This window comes from Arachis duranensis, chromosome 5 (assembly GCF_000817695.3).
Source record: "Arachis duranensis cultivar V14167 chromosome 5, aradu.V14167.gnm2.J7QH, whole genome shotgun sequence".
Taxonomy (NCBI): domain Eukaryota; kingdom Viridiplantae; phylum Streptophyta; class Magnoliopsida; order Fabales; family Fabaceae; genus Arachis; species Arachis duranensis.
The window spans coordinates 101,510,971-101,532,223 of record NC_029776.3 but is presented as its reverse complement, the minus strand read 5'-3'; the positions used below and the strand labels follow the sequence as shown (position 1 = coordinate 101,532,223).

Below are 21,253 nucleotides of genomic sequence, written 5' to 3'. Positions count from 1 at the left end.
TTAAAATGATAAGAAAATATAAAAAATTATTTAAATTGATAATTTTTTTTAATAATTTTTCATCTAAAAATAATTTTGAATAATATAATCTAAACCATATTTATTTTACTATAATCTATTTTGATATAAAATGGCCAAACATAAATCATTTTAATACAACATGTTTGACCAACACCACATTATTCATAGACCAATTCAAATGAAAGAACATCAAAGGGGAAGGCACCCATGAAGTAGTCAAAGTGGCTCACAAAAGCTTTAACAATAAGAGACATGATCCCTTGAAATTCACTAGCAAAGTCCTAAATAAGCGTCATAACTTTCTTTCTAGACCAAGAATCAGCTGAGTTGAATTGTGCTTAAGCACTTGCAATTAATGAACACACAAACTACGTTTCATAATATATATTGATGTAACTATGCAGAATAATATCCTCCAATACTTGTGAGTTGTGACCACCATTACTCGGAAATTTAGAGGCTTGCAGAAGTGATTTTGATGTTTTGTTTATCTTTTCGATATAATTCTGTATTATGTATCTATTTACTGATGAATAATTTTTGAATAACCTGAATCTAAAATTTTCTGATTATTGAATAATTGTTGGGATTTTAGATATTCATAAGTTCACGTGAAAAAAGTAGGCTCAAATTACCTGAATTGAATATATATATTGTTTATGTTTATGTCTCTTGTTATATTGTAGCAATATGCATTCCTTTGTTTACAAGCCTTTCCTCAGATTAAAACAATCAGCAAAAGCTTTCATATCTTCCGATTGAAGAATGTCACGGTTAAGTACTTTTTTCTTCTTTGAACGTCTTTGTTGAAAATTAAAATTGTTTTTGATTTTTTTTTATTAAAATCATCTTCAATGTTATAAAACGTTATAAAATTATTTTTTATTTTACTTTTATTTTCTTGACCAACTTACCTTTAAAATTAATAAAAATAATATTAAAAAACAAAAATAACTCTCCCAACTCCCGTCCCATCTTAGTATCTTTTCGTTCTTTCCTCCTATTTGCTTTATTCTATCCTTCCTCTTATCTCTCTCTTCGGAACCTCCCTCTCAACAGCAACTCCTATTCTTCTTTCTTCTCTTTTAGTTTCTCTAATCCCTTAATAATTTGTACTTCCTCCACCGTCTTTAGTTCAATTGCTACTGTGACAACTTTGCACTCTTCTCTTGGATTAGGTACTGTGTCACTAGGAAGAATGTTAGGAGATCTCTCAAATATTTGTTTACTCAACTGACCTACTTGTACGTCTAGATTCCAAAGTGAAGCTCTAGCCTCCTGCATAAAACTGTGAGTGCTTTTGGAGAGTTCAGCAACTATAGAGGCTAAGTCAAGAGTACTCTGAGACTGGGTGAACATCTGTTGTGGTTGAGAGACTTGAAATTGATAGTTGTTAGGATTAAAATGCCCTAAGAATTATTGAAGTTTGGTTGCCTTTGAGATTGGTCTCTCCACCCAAAATTAGGGTGATTCTTCCATCCCTGATTAGATGTCTTAGCATAGGGATTATTATTGGGAGACAGTCATAAGTCTCACCTTGAGGGAGACTACCACTCTTGTCATGGGAAGTGTCCTGAGTACTGACAGTTGAGACTTGCATTCCACTCAAGTGTTATGTAATTGCACTGATTTGCTGAGACATAGCCTTATTCTAGGCAAGAATAGCATCCAGTGTATCTAACTCCATGACTCCCTTCTTCACAGAGGTTCTCTCAGAAGAGTATAAATATTGGTTGTTAACAACCATTTCAATTAACTCCATGGCCTCATTAGGGGTCTTCTTCATGTGGAGTGACCCTCCTGCAAAATTATCAGAAGACATTTTTCCCGTCTCAGAGACTTCATCATAGAATATCTGCACTTGGATCTAGTCTGAGAACATCACAAGAGGACACTTCTTGAGCATCTGCTTGTACCTTTTCCAAACTTCATAGAGAGACTCTCCCTCTCTCTTCCTGAAGGTCTGAACATCCGTCCTCAACTTAATCAACTTCTGAGGAGGAAAGAACTTGGTCAGAAACGTATTGACCACCTTGTTTCAAGTGTCCAAGCTCTCATTGGGTTGAGAATCAAGACACTGCTTTGCTCTATCCCTCACAGCAAATGGAAAGAGAAGTAGCTTGTAGACATCGGGATTCACCACATTTGTCTTTACAGTATCACAGATCTGCAAGAAATTAGATATGAACAGGTTGGGATCTTCCTGTAGAAGACCGTGAAACTGGCAGTTTTGCTGTACTAGAAAGATCAACTGAGACTTCAGCTCAAAGTTGTTTGCAGCAACAGGGGGCACAACAATGCTATTCCCATAGAAATCTAGGTTAGGAGCAGTATAAGAGCCAAGAGTCCTCCTAGGTTGCCCATTTGCATTTAGATTAATAACATTGGCATTGATTGCATTGTTGTTAGGGTTACCCTTCATGGTGAACTCTTCAACTTCTTCCTGAGAGTTATCCCTGAGACTTTCAGTAGCTCTGTAAGCTCCAGCCTGTTGTAAACGTCTTCTTGCAGTCCTCCCAATCTCAGGGTCAAAGTCAAAAAGGGGTTCTTTACTTCTGTTTCTGCTCACAAATAGACAAAAAAAATGAAAATCCCTATGTCAAAGTGCGGAGAATTCCTAGTAAGGTATCTTGTGTAAAAGAAATAAAATAAAATAACACAAGCAATTAATCTAAAAATTTTGAAAATAAATAAGAAAAAGTAAACCAACACTTTCGAAAAATTTAAAAAGAAAAATTTCTACGGGGACACCAAACTTAATTTTTGAAATTAATGAAAAACAAACTGAACCTAATTCGAAGATTAAAAGAAATGTAGACAAATAAAACTAAAGAAAAACACCTAATATAAGTAATCAGACAACGGTCAGTTATTAATCACAGTCAATCTCTGGCAACAGCGCCAAAAATTTGGTGCAGAATTTCTAGATCCACAAACTAACTAGTAAGTGCACCGAGTCATGCCAAGTAATACCTCAGGTGAGTGATGGTTGATCCCAAGAGGATTGATAGATTGAGCAACAATGGTCGAATGATTTCTTAGTCAAGTAAACAGAAAGTGATATTTTAAGGGTTCAAAAAGCATTAAATAGTAGTTCAAAGAGTAGAAAATGCAAACAGTGAGAGTGGCATGAGATATACGAGAGAAAGCAGTTAAAGTATCGAAGATGTTTACTTTTTCGGATTAAGTTTTTTTACCAACTATTTTAATCATGCAAGATTCATTTCATGACAAACTATCAGTGACTAAACCCTAATGTATTAGTGATTTAGTCTCCTCTAACCTAGTTAACCGCCAATGTCTTGGTCACTTAGTTTCGATTAGAGGGTTAAGTTCAATTCTAGTTTATGACCACAAAATCCTAACTACCCAAAGCTAAGAGGATTATATGTCATGTATCCCGATTAGTTCAAGTAATTAACGATTTAAGAGGAATTTACTTTCAAGCTGTTGTTCAAGTGAGATATCTCTTCCAAAAATCACAAGAACGCATATAGAATAAGAATAGTCTCAATCGATATAAATAAACAGAGCTCCTAACTTTAACCAAGGAGGTTTAATGACTCAAGTTTCAGAGAGAAAACTAGGATTCAAAAATTGTGAAAATGCTGAAGTCAGAAGATCTTTCGAAGGGTGAATCTTTTTCCTTTTATATCTAATCTAATTTAATTTGAAACTAAAATAAAATAATAAATTCTAAACCTAAGAGATTTTGTTTATAAATTAATTAAAATAAAATAAAATGGAGTAATTAAAAGTTATATCCAACTAAAGATGCTCCTTTGATGAGGTTGTGATCCGGATTGTCTAGCGCTAAACGCCAGGTTTGACGTTTAGCGCCCTTGAGGGCAGAAACTCCTCTTGCGTTGTTGAGTTGCTATCACTAAATGCCATCTTAGTATTTAGCGCCGTAGTAGACAGCTCTAATTCTTCTCTTTCTTGCGCAAAACTCTACCAAACTAATCCGAACTTCACCTAAAATAATTAAAATATTAAAACAACTCAAAGTAGTATTCAAGGAGGATTTTAATATTAAAATATACTTAAACTCAATAAATTATAATTTAAAATAGACAGAAAATAAGAGAAAGATGCTCACGCATCATAGAACCAAAATTTTCTAATAGTAGTATATCTAAATTTAATAGTTGATAGAATCCATATTTAAAATAGAAAATCAAACTAGAATCCTAAACCTAGAACTTAAAAGAAATAGGAGCAGAACCCAAAACATAGAATTTAATAGAAACAGAAGCAGAAGCCAGAAGAAGACGCCGAAGTAAAAGCCAAAAGAAGTAGAAACTTGAAGCAGAATGGTGACGACGAACCTTAACAAACACTTGAACAATGGCAATGAATAGAGATGAGGAGGATAAGATTAGAGCAAGGAACATCGGTGATAAGGCGAGCGGTAAAGAATTAGGAAAGAGGAGCAGATGGACCGAGGAAGAGAGGACTGGACAGTCTGGTGACACAGAGGAGAGTAAGGAGGTGAGGCGAGTCGACAACCTCTAATGTGGTGGCAAGGTTAAACAATAAGATGGAAGAGCTAATGTAGAGATGAGAATAGGGAATGTGGATTAGGATTTTGAGTGAATGAATATTAAAAAGAGATTATATATTTTTATTTATAATTTTTAATTTAATTTTGGATCTCCGAATAAAAATGTAAAGTTCGTGCTTCGATCCTATTTGACTGTGGATTAGATCCAATCCAATGATCCTGTTAGATAATATCCGCAAATTGCATATCAGATATGAATAAATTAAATACTGTGGATCTGTGATTAGAAATCGAAACATGATCACCTCTACCATCATTGTTATAGATTTCTCATTTGATGTGTGAATTTAAGGATTTTTTAAATAGTACTTTAAATTTAAGAGAAATATCGTTTGCATTCTTTTCTGTGTACACTTTTTTATAGTATAAAAGACAAATCATTTATATTTTCTTCAATTTTTTCAATCAGATAATTTATTGCTATGACTAAAAAGTGCTCAAGAAAAGTTATACAAAAATAGTGAAGATAACATTCCTTTACATTTAAAGGATGAGTCAAAAGGACATCTTCTATCAAAGAATAAAGTTATTGGAGTCTATATACCATGATTTGTGAGTTTTTGTAGGTGCAAGTTAAATGATATATAACTAGAATAGCTTCATAGATTTTTTTACGTGCATATATAATTTAAAAAAATTCAAAATTTATGATTTTTTGTACAAGGTATATCACTATAGAAATATTGCTAGTGGTGTATCCTCTCTAATTCTTAAAAGCTAATGAGGCATTGGATATTCAATTAAAAGACTGAGGTTATAGTATTATATTATGCTAACATGATATTCTCTTATATGTAAAAAAGTATGGGTATGAATTTTTGTATAATATAAATTGATATAAACAGATAAATATAGATGAGAGAAACGAAAGAAATATATTCTTTTATCCACTAATATGAGTTTTACAATTTACAAATTGAATATATACAGTAGTTTTATCCCATGATACAAACACAATGAGATATATCTACAATTTTATATAACCACACACATTATCTATAAAGTTTGGTTTTTGAACTCTGCCTTCTCACTAAGATCTTGGAATTCATCTACAAGATTTTGAAGCCTTGCAACAAATTCTATTAAAAGTGAAGCAAATGTTGCTAATGACAAGGAACTGGCACTTTCATGTACTTTGAGTTCAGGCTCACTAATTTCTCCTTGAAGTGTTAGATGTGGCCGAGACCAGTATCTATTTAGTGATGTTGTACTTTGTGAAACGCTTGATGAGTCTCGCACTAATGAGGGTTCAATGTTACTATTTGAATTATCATCTCCATTTTCATTATTAATCAAATTGATCAAATATTCCTTATTTTCATAGACTTTCATATCTATTGAATTATCAAGAGTTTCATTTTCTTTATTATTCTTTCTTGTTATTTTCCAGCTATCATAGTTGACTAAAAGAAATGATTGTTGGTCAATCTTCGTTTGTAGTTGGATAGCAGCTTCATGTACATCAAAGAGTATGTCTGCATTGCTTAGCTTTTCCATTTTTTGAACTTTACTTCCAAGTTGACGCAATACTTTGGCTCCTTCATTACCAACCTTTTGAAGTTCATTACTGAACACCATCCTCTTTTCAGCAGGGGCCTATATTACAAAAACAAGTTATGAGCTATAAATCATGAACATAGTTACAAATAAAATATCATACAATAATGAATCCAAAGTCAAGGAATAGTTAAACAGTATGGAATAATAATATTTGAATATAATATTTTATTTTTCTTAATTCACCTGTATCTCTGAAAGGATACATCCATGCATTGCCATGACCATGAAAGCACAATGCCTCAGGGCTCCACTCACATTAACATAACTTCTCCAAGGATAGTTAAACTTGTAATATGGACCATGAGGTGGCTCCCATAATGCAAAATCTAACTGCATAATTATAGAAAAAGAAGATAGCAAGAGTTAAAGATTTCACTTATAGAACTTTCAAATTCATATTATGAAATTATATTTTCTAAAAGGTTAAATTGTCAGGTAGAGAGCTATGGGCATCAAAATAGTTATATCTAATGCAATACCAGTGTTTCCTCCTGATTTGATGATTGTACTGCTGCTCTATAACCTCTGTAAAGTGGATCATCCGATGCTTGATAAATAAGAATTTTTGAAGGGACCCTTTGATATTCAACACATTGAAGGTAACCATTAACACAACCTAGACAAAGTTACAACGAAATAACTAGCTAAGACTGGAAATAACAATGCCAAATCGAATACAAGAATTTGAAGTAAGAAATATAAATAAGGATAAATTTGGAGAAGAAGTGTGAAAAGAAAATTTGACTACACCTTCTAAAGATGCTGCAACTCCGTTAAAATTTTTTACCACTAAGTCATGTAAATCCTCTCCTGACCAAATTGGATATATAAAGATATTTACTAATAAAGCTGTGCCAGCTCCAACAGCTATAAGAATAAGCCTATAATAAAATGTCGTTAAAAAATCTTTACTATCTGCCACTAATACAATACAAAATGTCAACATGAACACACGAAATCCATATTCATATGGCTTCATGTTTGGGTGTTGCTTCACATAACTTGCTAAAAACCCTGCACACAAGAAAAACAAAATCACCAATCCTTAATTTTCTTTCTTAAAATAAATATTTAGATTATTTTACAAGATGTCTTATACTTATTCGGTACACAGAGTTATGGATAATTAATCATTTAATGAGCTAATAATATAACTTCACTTGAAAAAGTACAATTATTGTTAGCAATCAATATGTACATACATCTCATTGAAACACTTGTAAAATAGTGAATGAATTATTGCCAATAAAATGAAAGATCAAATGGAAAAGAAGATTTCAACCTGCAATAAATATACTAGATACAATAGCAATCTCCCGAAACTTTCCAGCTAACATGGATAACTCTCCAATAACCAAAGCAAGTCCTCCTGCTAAAGTTGTTCCCAAAGTGCGATTTAACCCTTTACTAAGGGTTGCACCTAGCTCGAATTACCAAAACATGAAATAAATAAATCAGTTATATAAAAGGTGAAAATTCTTCATCAACTATATGAGCAAAAAGTGAAAAAATAACATAGATTCCTAAAGTGTACATATATGATCATTTCCATCAAGTAACATAGATAAAAAATATACTACTTTTAATATTATATAACATTTATATTTTGTGTGAAAATCTAAGAACAAAAGAAAAAGCTAACAAAAACAAAAACAAAGAGCGAGCACATAGTCTTTGGACCTCAATCATCTTGTAGGATTGACACTGATATATTTGGGTCATCAATCTTGTTGAGGTTAACAACTCTATTGTAGTAATATATTTTGGATGCTTTCAAATAGTTCAAGATGTCATACATGGGAGATTCTTCGCTAGCTTTCCAGAAGAAGAAAATTCCATTGCAACCATACACGTCCGAAGAAGCCGCATCTTGTGTAAAAATAATTTCTTTTTTGAAGACTCTATCAAATGAAATGCACCACACACATACAAAGAAGAGGATAAGATGTTCTTACATGATGGCAATATAATGGAACCACTCCTTAAATAAGTTTGATTAGAAGGAGGAAAGATTCCTTGAAGAATGTATAAAAACCATCTGGCCTCAAAGATTTCAAAGAGCCAATATCTATAACCACCCTTTAAACATCCTCCTTGAATACTACTATGATAAGATCATTACATGTCTATTTTGGAAGTTGGGGCAAGTGTTGCTCCTTCGTAACATCCAAATTACCACCCTCCACACCACAAAAGAGCTTTTAAAAGAATCTCTTTACATCTACAGTTATATTTTGTTGCTTTGTAATCTATCTCCCATCTCCCAATAACAAACTATGAACTTTGTTACTCTTTAAAACTATTCCTAAGGTTCATGTTGAAGAATTTTGTTTAAACTTTTGGAACCAGAAAATTTTTTCTTAAAAGAGAATACTAGTATCACTTTGAAGCTCTTACTTAATTCTATATAGAAAGAAAGCATTAACCGTAATGCAACCCCACTTTTGGGTCCTAATACGCACTAAGCACGTTATACATTGCCTAGGAGCATGACGTATAAATATTGTAAATGACTTAAAATTGGAAACTATTCTTTACCAACTATTCAATATGAACACAAGAAACTTTGCTAATTGCTCCTCTGACATTCCAAGATATTTCTTGGAAAAGGCAGAAATGAACCCATCCTTTCATGATTAAACTCAGATTCAATAACAACCTAATTAGTATCATTGTTCAAGTTTTAGGATTCTCTAGAAACTAAGATGCTTTGACAACAGAGCCTTGTAGAGATTGAGATCTCTATCTTTGTCATTGGTGATATATCTATTATTGATAATAGTCTTTTCTATTAGCTAGATGTTCATTGGCTACATTGTCTACTTTTGGTATGCTGCCTTCGTTAATTGACTCGCTTTAGTCTTCTTTCTCTCATAAGAAACCTAGAATTGCAACAAAGTGGGCCTTGGTTCAACATTCAATTCGAAAATTTATAGATTTGCCCTCTTCTTGTTTATCACATTAACCCACCTTGTTGTATCTATATGGATTAGCACTTTATCATGAACGAACAGAATCTTTCACCTCATTCTTTCCTTTCCATCCCTAGATGAATGATCCCTGTCACCAAGTAATTCCTACCAAGTAATCATCCTTATCATTATTTATTTTCTATCTATTTCTATTATATAAAGGGGATATTATAATAGTTTGGTGTCTAAATTTCTTTCTTAAAATATCTTTAATTATATATAATTCATAAAAAATATTTATTTTATTATTTTTCATGACTTAAATTCAAGACTTTTTAGCTAAGTTATAAACAATTTGTCATCTTAACTAATTCTATATTTATTAATTTTTAGCACGTATTTAATATATGAAAAATAGATCAATAGACATATTGTGTCTATTGGTATACTAGTAAAAAATAAATGCAACTATTATTGAATTCTTATTACTAAATATATAAAGCATTTTATTTTTTGTAACAATTTTAATAAATATGAACCACGTATTAAATTTCCCTAGTGCTTTTTCCATAATAAAAATTCGCTGTCAATGAACAATGATTCTCTAACTACGTGACAAAATCAATTAAGGAAGAAGGTGTTTGCATGTCAATGAATATGCTTTCAAACTTGGGTGAAGGAAAATAAAAAAAGAAAGAAAAATTCAAAATAATACCTACGCTAAATTCAAAGACCACAATAACAGTGAGGATGGCCCAGATTGAATACTTGTTGAGTTGTTCCTGTTCAACATATATAAAGAGCGAAACGAGGGCCAAGGAGAGCCCTGATTTGATTGCAAACATCAGTTTTCTAAAGCCTGAACGATCCATCGGGTGAAGGTGCAACCAAAATTCACGAAACCCATTTTTTATCCTTTGCATTCGTGCACATCGTATTTCATCATCATCATTATTGTTGCCATTAAAATCAGTGTAGTTTCTCTGCGGGAGAAGACTCTCCTTGCTGGTTCCAACCCTCGCATCCATTTGAATGGATTCTAATAACCACAAGGACTCTTATGCCATTTTTGTGTCCAACATAATTACATGAAGAAAATGTTTAGGGGAGGTGATTATGATGGGTTACTTTTCTCCGCTTGAGTGCTTTGTTTTTCTCTTTTATTCAATAGGGGGAAGAGTGAATGATAACAAGGAAAAAGGAAAGAAAAAAATTGTGAAGGAGAAGAAAATGCGCCAAAGAAGATAAAAGGAGCGATTGAGAAATGTAGAGTAAAAAACATATTGAGGCTTGTTTGTTAAGCTCTTTATTTTAAGAATTTTACTCTTTTCTGTTTTTTTTTTCTCTTAAGAAATTAATTGCTGAATTTTATCTTAATCTAATTAACATGAAGTATATACTGTTTTTAGTTTAATTTTTTTGATAATTTATTTTTTAAAAGTAAGATATATAAACATAACAACAAGTAACCGTTATTATGTATTAAATGTTAAAATATGAATTTGCAATAAAAATGAAATCTTAAACACATTAAAATAAAATCATCTCTAAAGAATGACTTGTCCAATTTGAATAACCAACTTAATTAAACTTTTTTTGATAAAATAACTTAAACAATAAATGATTCTGTTAAAATTAACTTATAAATAAGTTATTTTATATTTGAATTTTTAACTCTAAAAATACTTATTTTATAGAAATGTGATGAAAAAATAGAAGTATTATAAGAGAATTCATTTTTTTTAACTTTTCTATAAACTCCTAAATAACTTTTTAAAAAATTATAATTTAATTTTAAAAATTACACCAAACATTAATACTACTATTTTTCATAAGTCAAAATTAAAAAAAAATTACTTCAAAAATTTACAAAAGACCCTTGGTAAGGTTAGACTCTGTTGTGGATCACTCGAAATCAGGGTAACAACCACATCCACGCTACTTTGGGTGAACCGTTCGTTGGTGAAGTAGTTGAAGTCTGAAGCGGGAATTTACTCAGTTAAGCCACTCGATGCCCAACCTTACTTACTCTCAAACTATGACAACGATGACCACAACGACGTCGTCTCCACCACTTCTGTGCTCCTTCCTTGCATCGAAACAATTGCTCCTAAAACCTTCACTCTCTCTTCCCCAATCTCCCAAATCAAAACCGCTCCTCAACTCTTTCTCCGCAAAACCACCTGTCCCCAAAGCGAGAAGCACCAATTCGAGGACCGTTTTGTGCTTCGCGGGTCGCCGAAAACCGGTTGAGTTAGCCGAAGCCTCGCCGGAGGCAGGTAGCGATGGTAATTTCAGGAGAATATTTCAAATAGCATTGTGGGTTGCAGAGGCCGTCTACATTTTGTGGCTCTTCTTGCTTCCTTATGCCCCTGTGTGTACACCTTTTGATTTTTTCCGCATTTATCTTCCGGTATCAATTAAGTGAAAAAATTTAGAGACTAAAATGGCTCTTTGCCATGTTTCCTTGAACTTATTACCTGTTTTAAATTGTCACTGCTTTTAAATTATTTATCATTATATTTCCGTTTTGACATGATGACATTTTTTTTTGGAATTTTTGGTTCACTGCTAACTTGGATGCATTCTCCTTTAGGATTAGTAGGGAACCATGGAATAGGAAAAGTAAAACAAAAGCTAATTTACAAAATTGTATCTTTAGATTAATGATAGTAGTATTCGAAGAGCATTTGATAAAGATAGAGTAAATGACTTGTACGGAATAAGTGTATAATCAATAGAGAGATAATTGATGTTATTATGGAAGAGTCAACTTTTGAAAATATATTTTTGAAATTCATTTTCAGACTTTACGAAATTATGATGCTTGGCATGAATGTTCTGTTAGTTGGTGAGTGAACACTTTAAAGCTTATTACATCAAATGTGTTTTGCACATTCTAGTCACAATTGTAACATTGTAGGCTCTGCTGGATGTTCAATGATCTGGATGTTCAATGATGTTATATGGTATATATGTTTGGTTCAATATAGAGGGAAAGAATGCTGACCTTTTGGGCAAAGATCTCTGATGATTAATACTTAATCATAATAATAACTACAAAAATATTTTGTCACTAGATGGGGTTGCATATATTAATTAAAATATTTTTAAGCAACAGGTTAAAATTATTATGGAATTAGAGAAAAGAAGTGGAAAGGAAAGAAAGCTTTGGATTTCTCTATTATGGGATTTCCATCTGAAACTTTTGATGTATAATTTTGGAGCTGAAATCCAGTTGGATTTCTTTGTTTGATGGCTTTCCATGTCTATCGGTATGATTGTATCAAAAAGTTGCTTATATCATCCCAGGATGCTTACTCTGCTCTGGTGGGAAAGTAAATGATTTAACCTGTTGTATTATGCGTGATTATTGTTCCTGAAAATTTTATATTGGTGAGATTGATTTGACTTGCAAATCTAAAATTTGACATGCATTGCAACAGGGAGATCCTGTATGGGCAATCAGTTCTGAAACAGTTAACAGTCTTGTGGGTCTTTCGCTCAATTTCTTTTTCATCCTGCCTTTTATGAACTTTGGTATGTTGACTTAATACCTGCTGCCGATTACACTCATAAATGATGAATGAGTTGTAGCTTGTTCTTTCTTGATGAATCTTCTTGCAGCTTCTAGACTCAAGAATTGCATTGTCAGATGATGATAACTAATATTCCGGGTTTTTTTATTTATTTTATTTTTTATTTCACAGTTACGTTGTAGCATTGATAGTTATAATGATCAAAAGCACTGTTGTATCAATGACACTTGTAATGATAAAAAACAGAGGTAGCCACCAAGGCCAATAGCGGTCATAGATATGAGGTTCCCCAACAAAACACAAAAATCTAACTTTGGAACTTTGACATAATCACCAGAAATACTTTCACAATTTTTATAGTTCCATTGCTGATTATTGAAATGGATCCTTTTTTACTTTGTTTATATTGTGGATATTTGGATTACAGCAGCTTTGTGCTACAATGTAGCCTCAGTTGGTTTTGATAAGATTTATTCTCTGAATCCTTTTCTCCGTTCCTTTATATGGTCATTCCTGTTGCCATGCCACTACACAACAGGCTTATTAATATATATGCTCCTGTAAAATTTTCTACAAGAAATATTGTATAGTATATTATTCTGTTTATAGGTCCATGCATGAGTGACCTTATACTTCGTTGAGGTTTGTGTTCTGGTAAGTTTACTAAACCAAATAAAATCATACTGGTATCTTTCCCCTAATTGCAGTTTCTGTGTTCAACTTGATCAATAATATTAATTGGTCTTGTCATATTTCCTTGATATGTAAGGTTATTTAATACAAAGGCAAAGGCAACATGTGGAACTTGCAGCCTGATATTTAAAAATAAGTTTGGGAACATATAGTGTATGCATTTTTTTTTATCCTTTCTCTTTAATGATTCGTTCACACGACATTCTGGCAGAGTAGTTGGCATTCATCTGATTGAGGCCCCAGTTCTTCATCCCGTAAGTATTATTGAACAACGTACATATTATTGGATCCAAATTTACATTATTTGATTTGAAAGTCTCCATGATGTTCAGAATTTTCTTGCTTCAGATGGCTGAAGGCCTGTTCAACTTTGTGATTGCCTGGACGTTTATGTTTGCCCCAGTGCTGTACACAGATTGTAGGAGAGATAGATACAAGGGTTCTTTAGATGTACTCTGGGGCCTTCAAATGTTCCTCACAAACAGTAAGTTCCATTCGACTCTCTTTGCGTGACATGCATTTTTGTTATCTTGTTCTGATTATTTGCTAAATTCAGAACAGAAAGGAGTGATGAATAGTCTGGTCACGCTCAGTGTCAATATTCTCTATGATCATATACTCACCACAAGTATATTCTCTCTGTAGAAGCAAACTAGTGAAATATAGTTAAATTGCTTCACAGTTGTCCCTGTTTCATATACTTAAGAAAGTAATGCTCTTCATATAATTGGCTGACAGGATTAAATGCAAGAATTCAATTCAATTTTCTTTTACCTTATTAAAAGGTGTAACTGCAATCCTACTCAACTGGTCAGCGGTCAAATGCCAGCTGTGGCATTTGATCCGCAATTTCTTTGGGTAAGACAGTTCACCAACCAACAGAGTCTTTAATTACTTCTGTATTATTTCCACCACTTCTCCACTAATGTTTAACAAGGTTACCGAAGTTACAACTCTTGCCATCACTATTCATAAGCGGTATAAGAATTTTCTGGTTCATAGTGATTAGGAAAACTCAGCGCTGGTAATGTTGGGGGTTTGACTAGACAAAAGGGTGGCTGTCCGCCAATTGAGGTCCCTATATGTTTGAAGAATTTAATTACAATGTACCGACAGTGTTAAAAGAATGATTTATGCTGTTGACCAATTAGATACTTGCATTTATATGAACTTTGAGATAGTGAGTGGTTTAGTTAAACACTTTTTTCTGTTGTCAATTTGTGATTGGAGAATCGGATGTATATGTAAAATTTTTCTCTATGTGCAAGTTTCTGTTTAAACTTTAAACTATGTTTTATTCCCAAGTTATTTTTCCTTTTTGTTCAATTAATTGAGTTTCTTTACGTATTCATGATGGCAGCATTCTTGATCCCATATATGGCAATCCGATTGAACAATGCTGACGATGTCAGTGGTCCAAGCAAAAGGTCGGAACTGGGTTCCTTGATGACCAATGGTGCCTCATATGTTGGACTCATTGGTGGGATTACATGTATTGTGTCTATATTGTGGGCTCTATATGGCAGAACAGATGCAAATTTCGGTGGCATAGCAGATAGATGGGAATTCCTGATCGGTTTCTTCGGATCAGAAAGGTTGGCTTATGCCTTCATATGGGACATATGTCTTTACATGATTTTCCAGCCATGGTTACTTGGAGACAACCTCCAGAATGTTCAGGAAGACAAGGTTGTCTTGGTAAATTATCTTAGGTATATACCCGTGGTTGGGACAATTGCTTATCTCCTTTGCTTGGAGCCCAAAAAAGTTTAAGTGTTTAATCAGTTTATCTTGCATGGAGAGCTTCTCAGCCGAAGGAGTCTTACTTGAACATTTTTATAAGTGTTATTGATTACAAAATATGCAAATCAAGTGCACTTTTGTCAGTTCCTTCTTGTGGATATTTGTAATCTCTTGAAATTTTAGGCAACTTTATTGGAGCAATAAGATGTAGCTTTATGGTCCTAAGCCTTCACTTGCTGGCTCACCTGAGCAAACACAACTTTTGCTACCTCTTTTTTGATCCCTTTCGTCGATAGAATTTCTTCAAAACTTGAAACGTTTCGTAGAGGTTAGAACCCAGGTGAATTGTATAAGAATGATTAGCATCTTCCAATAAAGTTATTTGAACCTCCATTTTCTCAGAGCAAGGAGCTCTCCCCCATTTTGCTATAAGACCCAAAAATTTATGGCTTGCTTTCATTTTGGGTGTGTTAAAGGTTAAAGCTCAAGTGCAGCGCCCTTTCCTACTCATATACAATAATAACAAACAATAAAATCAATTTCAACAGCTCACTTGGCTTCCTTCCACGCATCTCATTATATTTTATTGTGATGCATCACAATGTCGTATAATGAACTTCCAAATCTATTTGTATATTTTAACCGTAAAAGTTGTAAAGTGTGTCTGTGAGTTGGAAGAATAAACTTCCATTTTGACCTTTAAAAATTTTAATTTTGGATAAAGTAACTTTTAAAAAAATTGGCATTTTGTTTATCTGAAGATAATTTCAATTTGAGAAAATGCACCAAATATAGCTACATATTTTGATGCATTTTTTAAAATTTGCTTGGAAAAATTTGTTTTTTTTTTCATCTTCCAAATTTATTGCCTAGAGAATTTATTTTAGTAATTTTTATTGTGAAAATAATTTTTTTTCAAGTATTTATCTCGTAAATAATTTTTCAAGTAATTTTATAAAGAAATGAATCAAAGGTATGAAATATTTCACACTTATAAAAACAGAGCATTTTATTAAATTGATATTATCTTTAGAGGATTAAGATTTTATTTTATTTTTTAAAATAATTATTTCATCAAAAATTAAATCATTTAAGATGCAAAATAGTTACTCGGTTTGGAATTTCATATTAGAATGAAAACAAGGAAGAGTGTAACTTCTAAGGATTTGGATCTCCTAAAATTTGAATTTCACTTTAGAGAATAAAGTGTGATCTCTTACCATTTATTTTATAGGTGAGACTAAAAATAAATATGAAAAAGAAACTAATCAAAAGTAGAAGATCATATTTTATTCTGTAAAGTAAAAAATTTAAACTTTAGAAGATCTAAATCTGACTTCTAAGATTCCCAGATTAAGAAAATTAAAAATTTAAAACAATAAAAAGAAATAGACGACTGAAAATTTTATCGAAGCTAAAAAAAGTTGTGAATTGTAGCTAGAAAAGTAAAACGATGTCGTAAAGACGTAAACTACCATCTTCACAAGTCTCCAGTATACTTGCCAGGCAATCCTCACTTGACACTGAAACAGGAGAAAAGGGAGTTCCGTAAATTTTCCCGCCCATTTTTCATACTCCAAACAATGGCTCCAAAATCGGATAGCGCGGAAGGTAAATCCATCACCGTCGCCGCCACTTCCTCCACCCTTGCTCTCTTTGATTGTTAGATTCAGATTGAAGCTCTCTATTCTCTGTTTTCCCCTTTCTGTTAGCAGCTTTTGCTTTAGCGATTTCCTTTTCTGAACTGAACATTTCATCTATTTTATTTATTTATTTGTGCTTTCGTTTAATTCGCAGCGATCGTGTTGAACTTCGTGAATGAGGTAACCTATGTTGTAGTCATATACTTTTGATGCTAAATGGTTGTTTGCTCTTGTTCTTCACAAGTAATTTCTTCTTCGAACAGTAGCGTTCATGAATCGTCCTCACTTTCTTTTTAATCAATTTCTATTATTATTCTTTTGCCAGTTTAGTTTCTATGCGTTAATAAAATTAGCATACGGTTATGAACTATATACTTTAGCTTATATTGATAAGTGTCTTTGGTGAAATTCATTGAGGTTTCCATATTTTGCTTATGGCCTTTTCAGTTTCTTTGCCACCAAAGTAATTGAAAACAGCACATTTTTCTGAGCTGAATAATTTAACTTATGTTGATTTGGGTCTTTGGAAAATTCGTTTATTTTCTGGGTTTTTTTTTTTCACTTTGTTTTCTCAGCAAAATAGGCCTTTAAATGCTCAAAATGTGGCGGATGCTCTGCAAAAGTTCAACCTCAAGAAGGCAGCCATACAGAAAGCACTGGACAATCTTGCTGATGGTGGCCGTATTTCTTTCAAGGAGTATGGCAAGCAGAAGATATACCTTGCCCGGCAGGATCAGTTCAACATTCTGAACAGTGAAGAGCTTAATCAGATGAAAGAACAGAATGCCAAACTGCAAAAGCAGCTTGAAGAACAGAAAAAGACTATTAATGAGGTTGAAGCAGGTACACTGAATTATGTGATCATCAAACCATCGCATTGATTAATGTTATCAAAAACCTTGTTGTTGATAGTTTTCATCAATTTGAGATTTTAAAAAAGCTCCTTTTGAATCCTGAAATTTATGAATGTAACTTGTAACTGCAGAGATTAAATCGTTGCAGTCAAATTTAACACTGGAACAGATCTGTGGTAGAGAAGCAGATCTGAGGATGGAGGTAGCTAGTGTGCATGTTTGGTGCTGAATTTCATTGTTGATAAAAGAATTCGCAATTGTGCAGATTTTGACTAAAATTGTTTCCATCTCTGGCTTCTGCTTCAGGTTCAAGAAATGGAGAACAAGTTGACCAAGCTACGCGGAGGTGTTACCCTGGTGAGTCCTGAAGAACGCATGGCTGTGGAGACCATGTTATCAGAGAAAATAAGTCAGTGGAGAAAGCGTAAAAGAATGTTCAAGGATATCTGGGACACTCTTACTGAGAATTCACCTAAGGATCCCAAGGAATTAAGGGTATCGTTTTGCGTCATCATGATCACGGATTTTGTTTTATTTTATATTTCTGTTCTAATACTGATGCATGTTTGTACTTGGCAGGAGGAGCTTGGAATAGAATATGATGAAGATGTTGGAGTGAGTTTGCAATCATACAGTGACCTTATCCAACAAGGAAAGAAAAGGCCAAGGGGTTACTGATATATTTATAGGGATGGAGTCTCAGATGTCTGCTCTTCCTAATCAACAATTAGGTGTGTATATTCCTTGGGGTTCTGACCTCCCTGAACATGTTTGAAAATTATATTCCCTATGTAATTGTTTTACAATTCAGACCTAGTTGTTGCCTTTGTTCCCTAGTGAATTTACAAGCATGACTCACTGCAATGTTATTGTTTATATCTTTTTAGGCATTGACATTAGTTGCATTGGACAGAAATATAGCATGATTCACTAATGTACATGTTTCAAGGTCATATCAAATAATCAAATTATCAATATGAAGCATTTTCCTACTTGATTTCAGTATCATTTCTGCTGATGAATCACTATTGACATCTACAGATTCCAAGAATAACTCTTAAGCACGATGTTAAGATTCTTACAATTGCTTTGCCATGTATGACAGATTCTGTTTAAAATTTAAATTGAACAATTCTAAGCTAGAAAATACCATAATGGTTAACAATGAGTTTAATCTATATCAACTTGACATAGCCCATACAATATCAATTATGAATGGCAACCTCAGTTAGAAGTCTCTTAAGATCATCTGTTTTTTTTTTTTTTCTGCCATCATATGTATTATCAAATATCATTCTGTTTCTTATGCAAATGTCCACAGAGTGCCTATTTCTATGACACTGTTGCAACAACTGCAGATGATTTCATTCATTTTTATTCCACCTAAATAAATTAATTTTACAAGTTACAACACTGCAAATCCAAAACAATATCTTGATAATAAAAAAATAAAAAATATTGAATCCATAATTACACGCTTGGATAAGCTACTAGCAAAACTCACATCCAAAATGCAGTATGGAAAGCAACATACATTCATTTTCAATAGCAACCTGTACTTGTCTACTCATCTAGTCCTCACAGAAATTGGCCTCTTCTCCAAATCTAACTGAGGTCCACTCTGCATCTTGGTTCTTGTCACTTTTTTATTAGATTCATGTTTCTGAGAGCCTGATCCAACTGCCTTACCCTTAGTATATTTTGGAGATATCGGCATAGAATATTGATTTATGTTCATTTTATTATTGGTATCGTCATCACTTTCATCAAAAACTACTTCCTTATTTAAAGTATCAGCCTCAATTTCTGCATCAACTGACACCTTCAAAATCTCATCAATTGAATTGGAACCTAAACTGTCTTTTGGTTTCTCTAACCTGTTTATATTCTTGTTATCTCCTATAGTTTCATTAAAGATTTCTGTCTCTTCCAGTTGAGGTTTATGTCCATGAAAAAATTTTCTCGGTTTGGGGCTTGAAGTGTTATGATCATCAGGATCATGGGGTTCAGATCGGGAGAGTTCCACAGCTGCCCTTGCGGCAGCTGCTGCAAATGCTGCTGACTCAAAAGCTGCTTGTGCTGCATCAGCTACATCCTTGTACTTTTTCCTTGCCTTAAATGAATCGGATAACTCCTCATCTTTTCCTCTGTTAGGGAAATTATGAAAAATCTCTTCCCCTATCCCATGCTTGTTCTGGTTTTGATTTTCCGCATTGAATTGCTCCTGCATATATCCCATCAGATACCATTATTTGCTGTCTAGAAAAAACTATTTTGCTTCCTTTGATTTTATATTTACCTCAACCGAAACAGAGGAAAATTCTTGAAGTTGCAGAATAATATTGTTCTCAGAAGCAATTTCTTTGAGTTGCTTCATTCTGCTTTCCAAGCTTGGCATCCTTGTTGACAGCTTTTGTACCATCTATAAGTAGCCACATAAAAAATGATGAATACAGAAAAGAAAAATTACTCAAAAAACTAGTGCGATTTATTAGCACAGCCATAACAAAATAATGGGAAGATGACAATCTGAGACTTGTTAAAATAACTGATTATCATATAAGATACGTACCTGAGGATGGACTCCACAATTGTTCCTTAACTCAATAGCCCGTGAAGCAAACTCTTTGCCAAACCGAGATGTCAAAACTGCACGAATCTCTTGTATCTCTGGAAAATCTCCACACCTTGAAGCCGCATAGAGTAACCCGGATGCTGCCTCCTTCAGTTCCTCAGGGCATTCCCTATAAAAAGAACAAAACACAGCTCGTGAATTTAATAAGTAAAAAAAAGAATTCATCAAGTAAAATTGCAAATTATGAAGTGTAGAGCAATAAATTTAACCTCTCTTGTTCAATGAGATGGATCCTTTCGATCAAAAGGTTGCAATATCCTTCAATCTTGTCGTACACATCCAACATATTTTGCTCCTTGATAACATGCTCAACCTATGAGAAGAAAAATGATCAAAGTATGACTTTTATAAAACAAATAATAATATTATACATGTAAACTTACTCGAAGCAAAGCTCGTTCATGGTGGTCGAGTTGGAGGAGTTGAAGGACATCGCAACGGGCTTGTTTAAGGCGAACCTGGCGCTGGTTCTTGAGCACAGCAATGCGTGAAATGGCTAACGTTATGATAGGCCTGAACTTTGCAGCCTTGAAAGTTCTTCCAAGCAGAGCATCGAGCTTCTTACCCATCTTACAGTAGAGGAGGAGCGGAGTAAATAATTTCAACTATGGCAGGCACCAACCTCTGGAAACACGCAAACTTGAGGGCGTTCATGCCAGTTATAGAGAATGGATCTTTTAAACGCTAGTTTAAGAATGAACCAGAGGACCAGTTGGCAAGTAACTAATTCGTCATTCAATTATTTATTTATTTATTTATATTTATTTTGTGTTGCATGCATAACTTTACTTATTTATTTATTAGAGGTGAGGTAAAAGTGTAAAACCGTAAAACCTTAAATGCTTTCATCATATTCTTAATATGCTCATCGATATTATTATTATTATTATTATTATTATTATTATTATTATTATTATTATTGTACCTAAAAAATGGTACTTACTTACTAAAAAAATTAAAAATTAATATTTAATTTAAAAGATATAAAAATAAATAATTTTTAAAAAATAAAAATTTATTACAAAAGATAAATTAAATAAAATTTAAACACCAACTTATAGAGACCATAAAATTGATGTTATTATTGTC

The 21,253-nt window shown here is 33.0% G+C and overlaps 4 protein-coding genes across 5 annotated transcripts; 2 read left to right on the top strand and 2 right to left on the bottom strand.

Annotated features, from left to right (window-relative positions):
* Positions 1-5,581: 5,581 nt before the first annotated feature.
* Positions 5,582-10,236, bottom strand: LOC107490928 (aluminum-activated malate transporter 4-like). The gene is made up of 6 exons (XM_016111727.3): positions 9,773-10,236; positions 7,428-7,565; positions 6,896-7,159; positions 6,625-6,761; positions 6,329-6,475; positions 5,582-6,181 (listed from the first exon to the last, which is right to left on the bottom strand). The coding sequence occupies exons 1-6, from the start codon at positions 10,083-10,085 to the stop codon at positions 5,582-5,584; spliced, it is 1,599 nt and encodes a 532-aa protein (XP_015967213.1). The 5' UTR covers positions 10,086-10,236.
* Positions 10,237-10,941: 705 nt separating this feature from the next.
* LOC107491300 (uncharacterized) lies at positions 10,942-15,425 on the top strand. Its single transcript, XM_016112135.3, has 5 exons — positions 10,942-11,431; positions 12,504-12,597; positions 13,506-13,543; positions 13,638-13,773; positions 14,650-15,425. The coding sequence occupies exons 1-5, from the start codon at positions 11,069-11,071 to the stop codon at positions 15,060-15,062; spliced, it is 1,044 nt and encodes a 347-aa protein (XP_015967621.1). The 5' UTR covers positions 10,942-11,068; the 3' UTR covers positions 15,063-15,425.
* A 1,096-nt stretch (positions 15,426-16,521) lies between these two features.
* Positions 16,522-18,443, top strand: LOC107491036 (homologous-pairing protein 2 homolog). 2 transcript variants are annotated; one of them, XM_016111812.3, is made up of 6 exons: positions 16,522-16,643; positions 16,830-16,855; positions 17,251-17,518; positions 17,661-17,731; positions 17,836-18,024; positions 18,109-18,443. In XM_016111812.3, exons 1-6 carry the CDS (start codon positions 16,616-16,618, stop codon positions 18,205-18,207), a joined length of 681 nt encoding a protein of 226 aa, XP_015967298.1. In that variant the 5' UTR covers positions 16,522-16,615; the 3' UTR covers positions 18,208-18,443. The 2 variants fall into 2 exon arrangements, with proteins under 2 accessions (XP_015967298.1, XP_052118391.1); XM_052262431.1 differs by lacking the exon at positions 16,522-16,643 and having other exon boundaries at positions 16,837-16,918.
* A 445-nt stretch (positions 18,444-18,888) lies between these two features.
* On the bottom strand, positions 18,889-20,866 carry LOC107491301 (uncharacterized). Its single transcript, XM_016112136.3, has 5 exons — positions 20,548-20,866; positions 20,374-20,477; positions 20,102-20,273; positions 19,829-19,951; positions 18,889-19,753 (listed from the first exon to the last, which is right to left on the bottom strand). The coding sequence occupies exons 1-5, from the start codon at positions 20,731-20,733 to the stop codon at positions 19,097-19,099; spliced, it is 1,242 nt and encodes a 413-aa protein (XP_015967622.1). The 5' UTR covers positions 20,734-20,866; the 3' UTR covers positions 18,889-19,096.
* Positions 20,867-21,253: the final 387 nt, after the last annotated feature.

Coding starts and splice junctions, on each gene's coding strand:
- LOC107491301 (XM_016112136.3), bottom strand. CDS start 20,733: ATGGGTAAGAAGCTCGATGCTCTGCTTGGAAGAACTTTCAAGGCTGCA. Junction 20,478..20,547: donor ATGAACGAGCTTTGCTTCGA/GTAAGTTTACAT, acceptor TTCTTCTCATAG/GTTGAGCATGTTATCAAGGA. Junction 20,274..20,373: donor CATCTCATTGAACAAGAGAG/GTTAAATTTATT, acceptor TTCTTTTTATAG/GGAATGCCCTGAGGAACTGA.
- LOC107491300 (XM_016112135.3), top strand. CDS start 11,069: ATGCCCAACCTTACTTACTCTCAAACTATGACAACGATGACCACAACG. Junction 11,432..12,503: donor TCTTGCTTCCTTATGCCCCT/GTGTGTACACCT, acceptor GCATTGCAACAG/GGAGATCCTGTATGGGCAAT. Junction 13,774..14,649: donor TCAAATGTTCCTCACAAACA/GTAAGTTCCATT, acceptor TCATGATGGCAG/CATTCTTGATCCCATATATG.
- LOC107490928 (XM_016111727.3), bottom strand. CDS start 10,085: ATGGATGCGAGGGTTGGAACCAGCAAGGAGAGTCTTCTCCCGCAGAGA. Junction 7,566..9,772: donor GGTCTTTGAATTTAGCGTAG/GTATTATTTTGA, acceptor AATTCGAGCTAG/GTGCAACCCTTAGTAAAGGG. Junction 6,476..6,624: donor CAAATCAGGAGGAAACACTG/GTATTGCATTAG, acceptor ATAATTATGCAG/TTAGATTTTGCATTATGGGA.
- LOC107491036 (XM_016111812.3), top strand. CDS start 16,616: ATGGCTCCAAAATCGGATAGCGCGGAAG. Junction 16,856..17,250: donor TGTTGAACTTCGTGAATGAG/GTAACCTATGTT, acceptor TTGTTTTCTCAG/CAAAATAGGCCTTTAAATGC. Junction 17,519..17,660: donor TATTAATGAGGTTGAAGCAG/GTACACTGAATT, acceptor TTGTAACTGCAG/AGATTAAATCGTTGCAGTCA.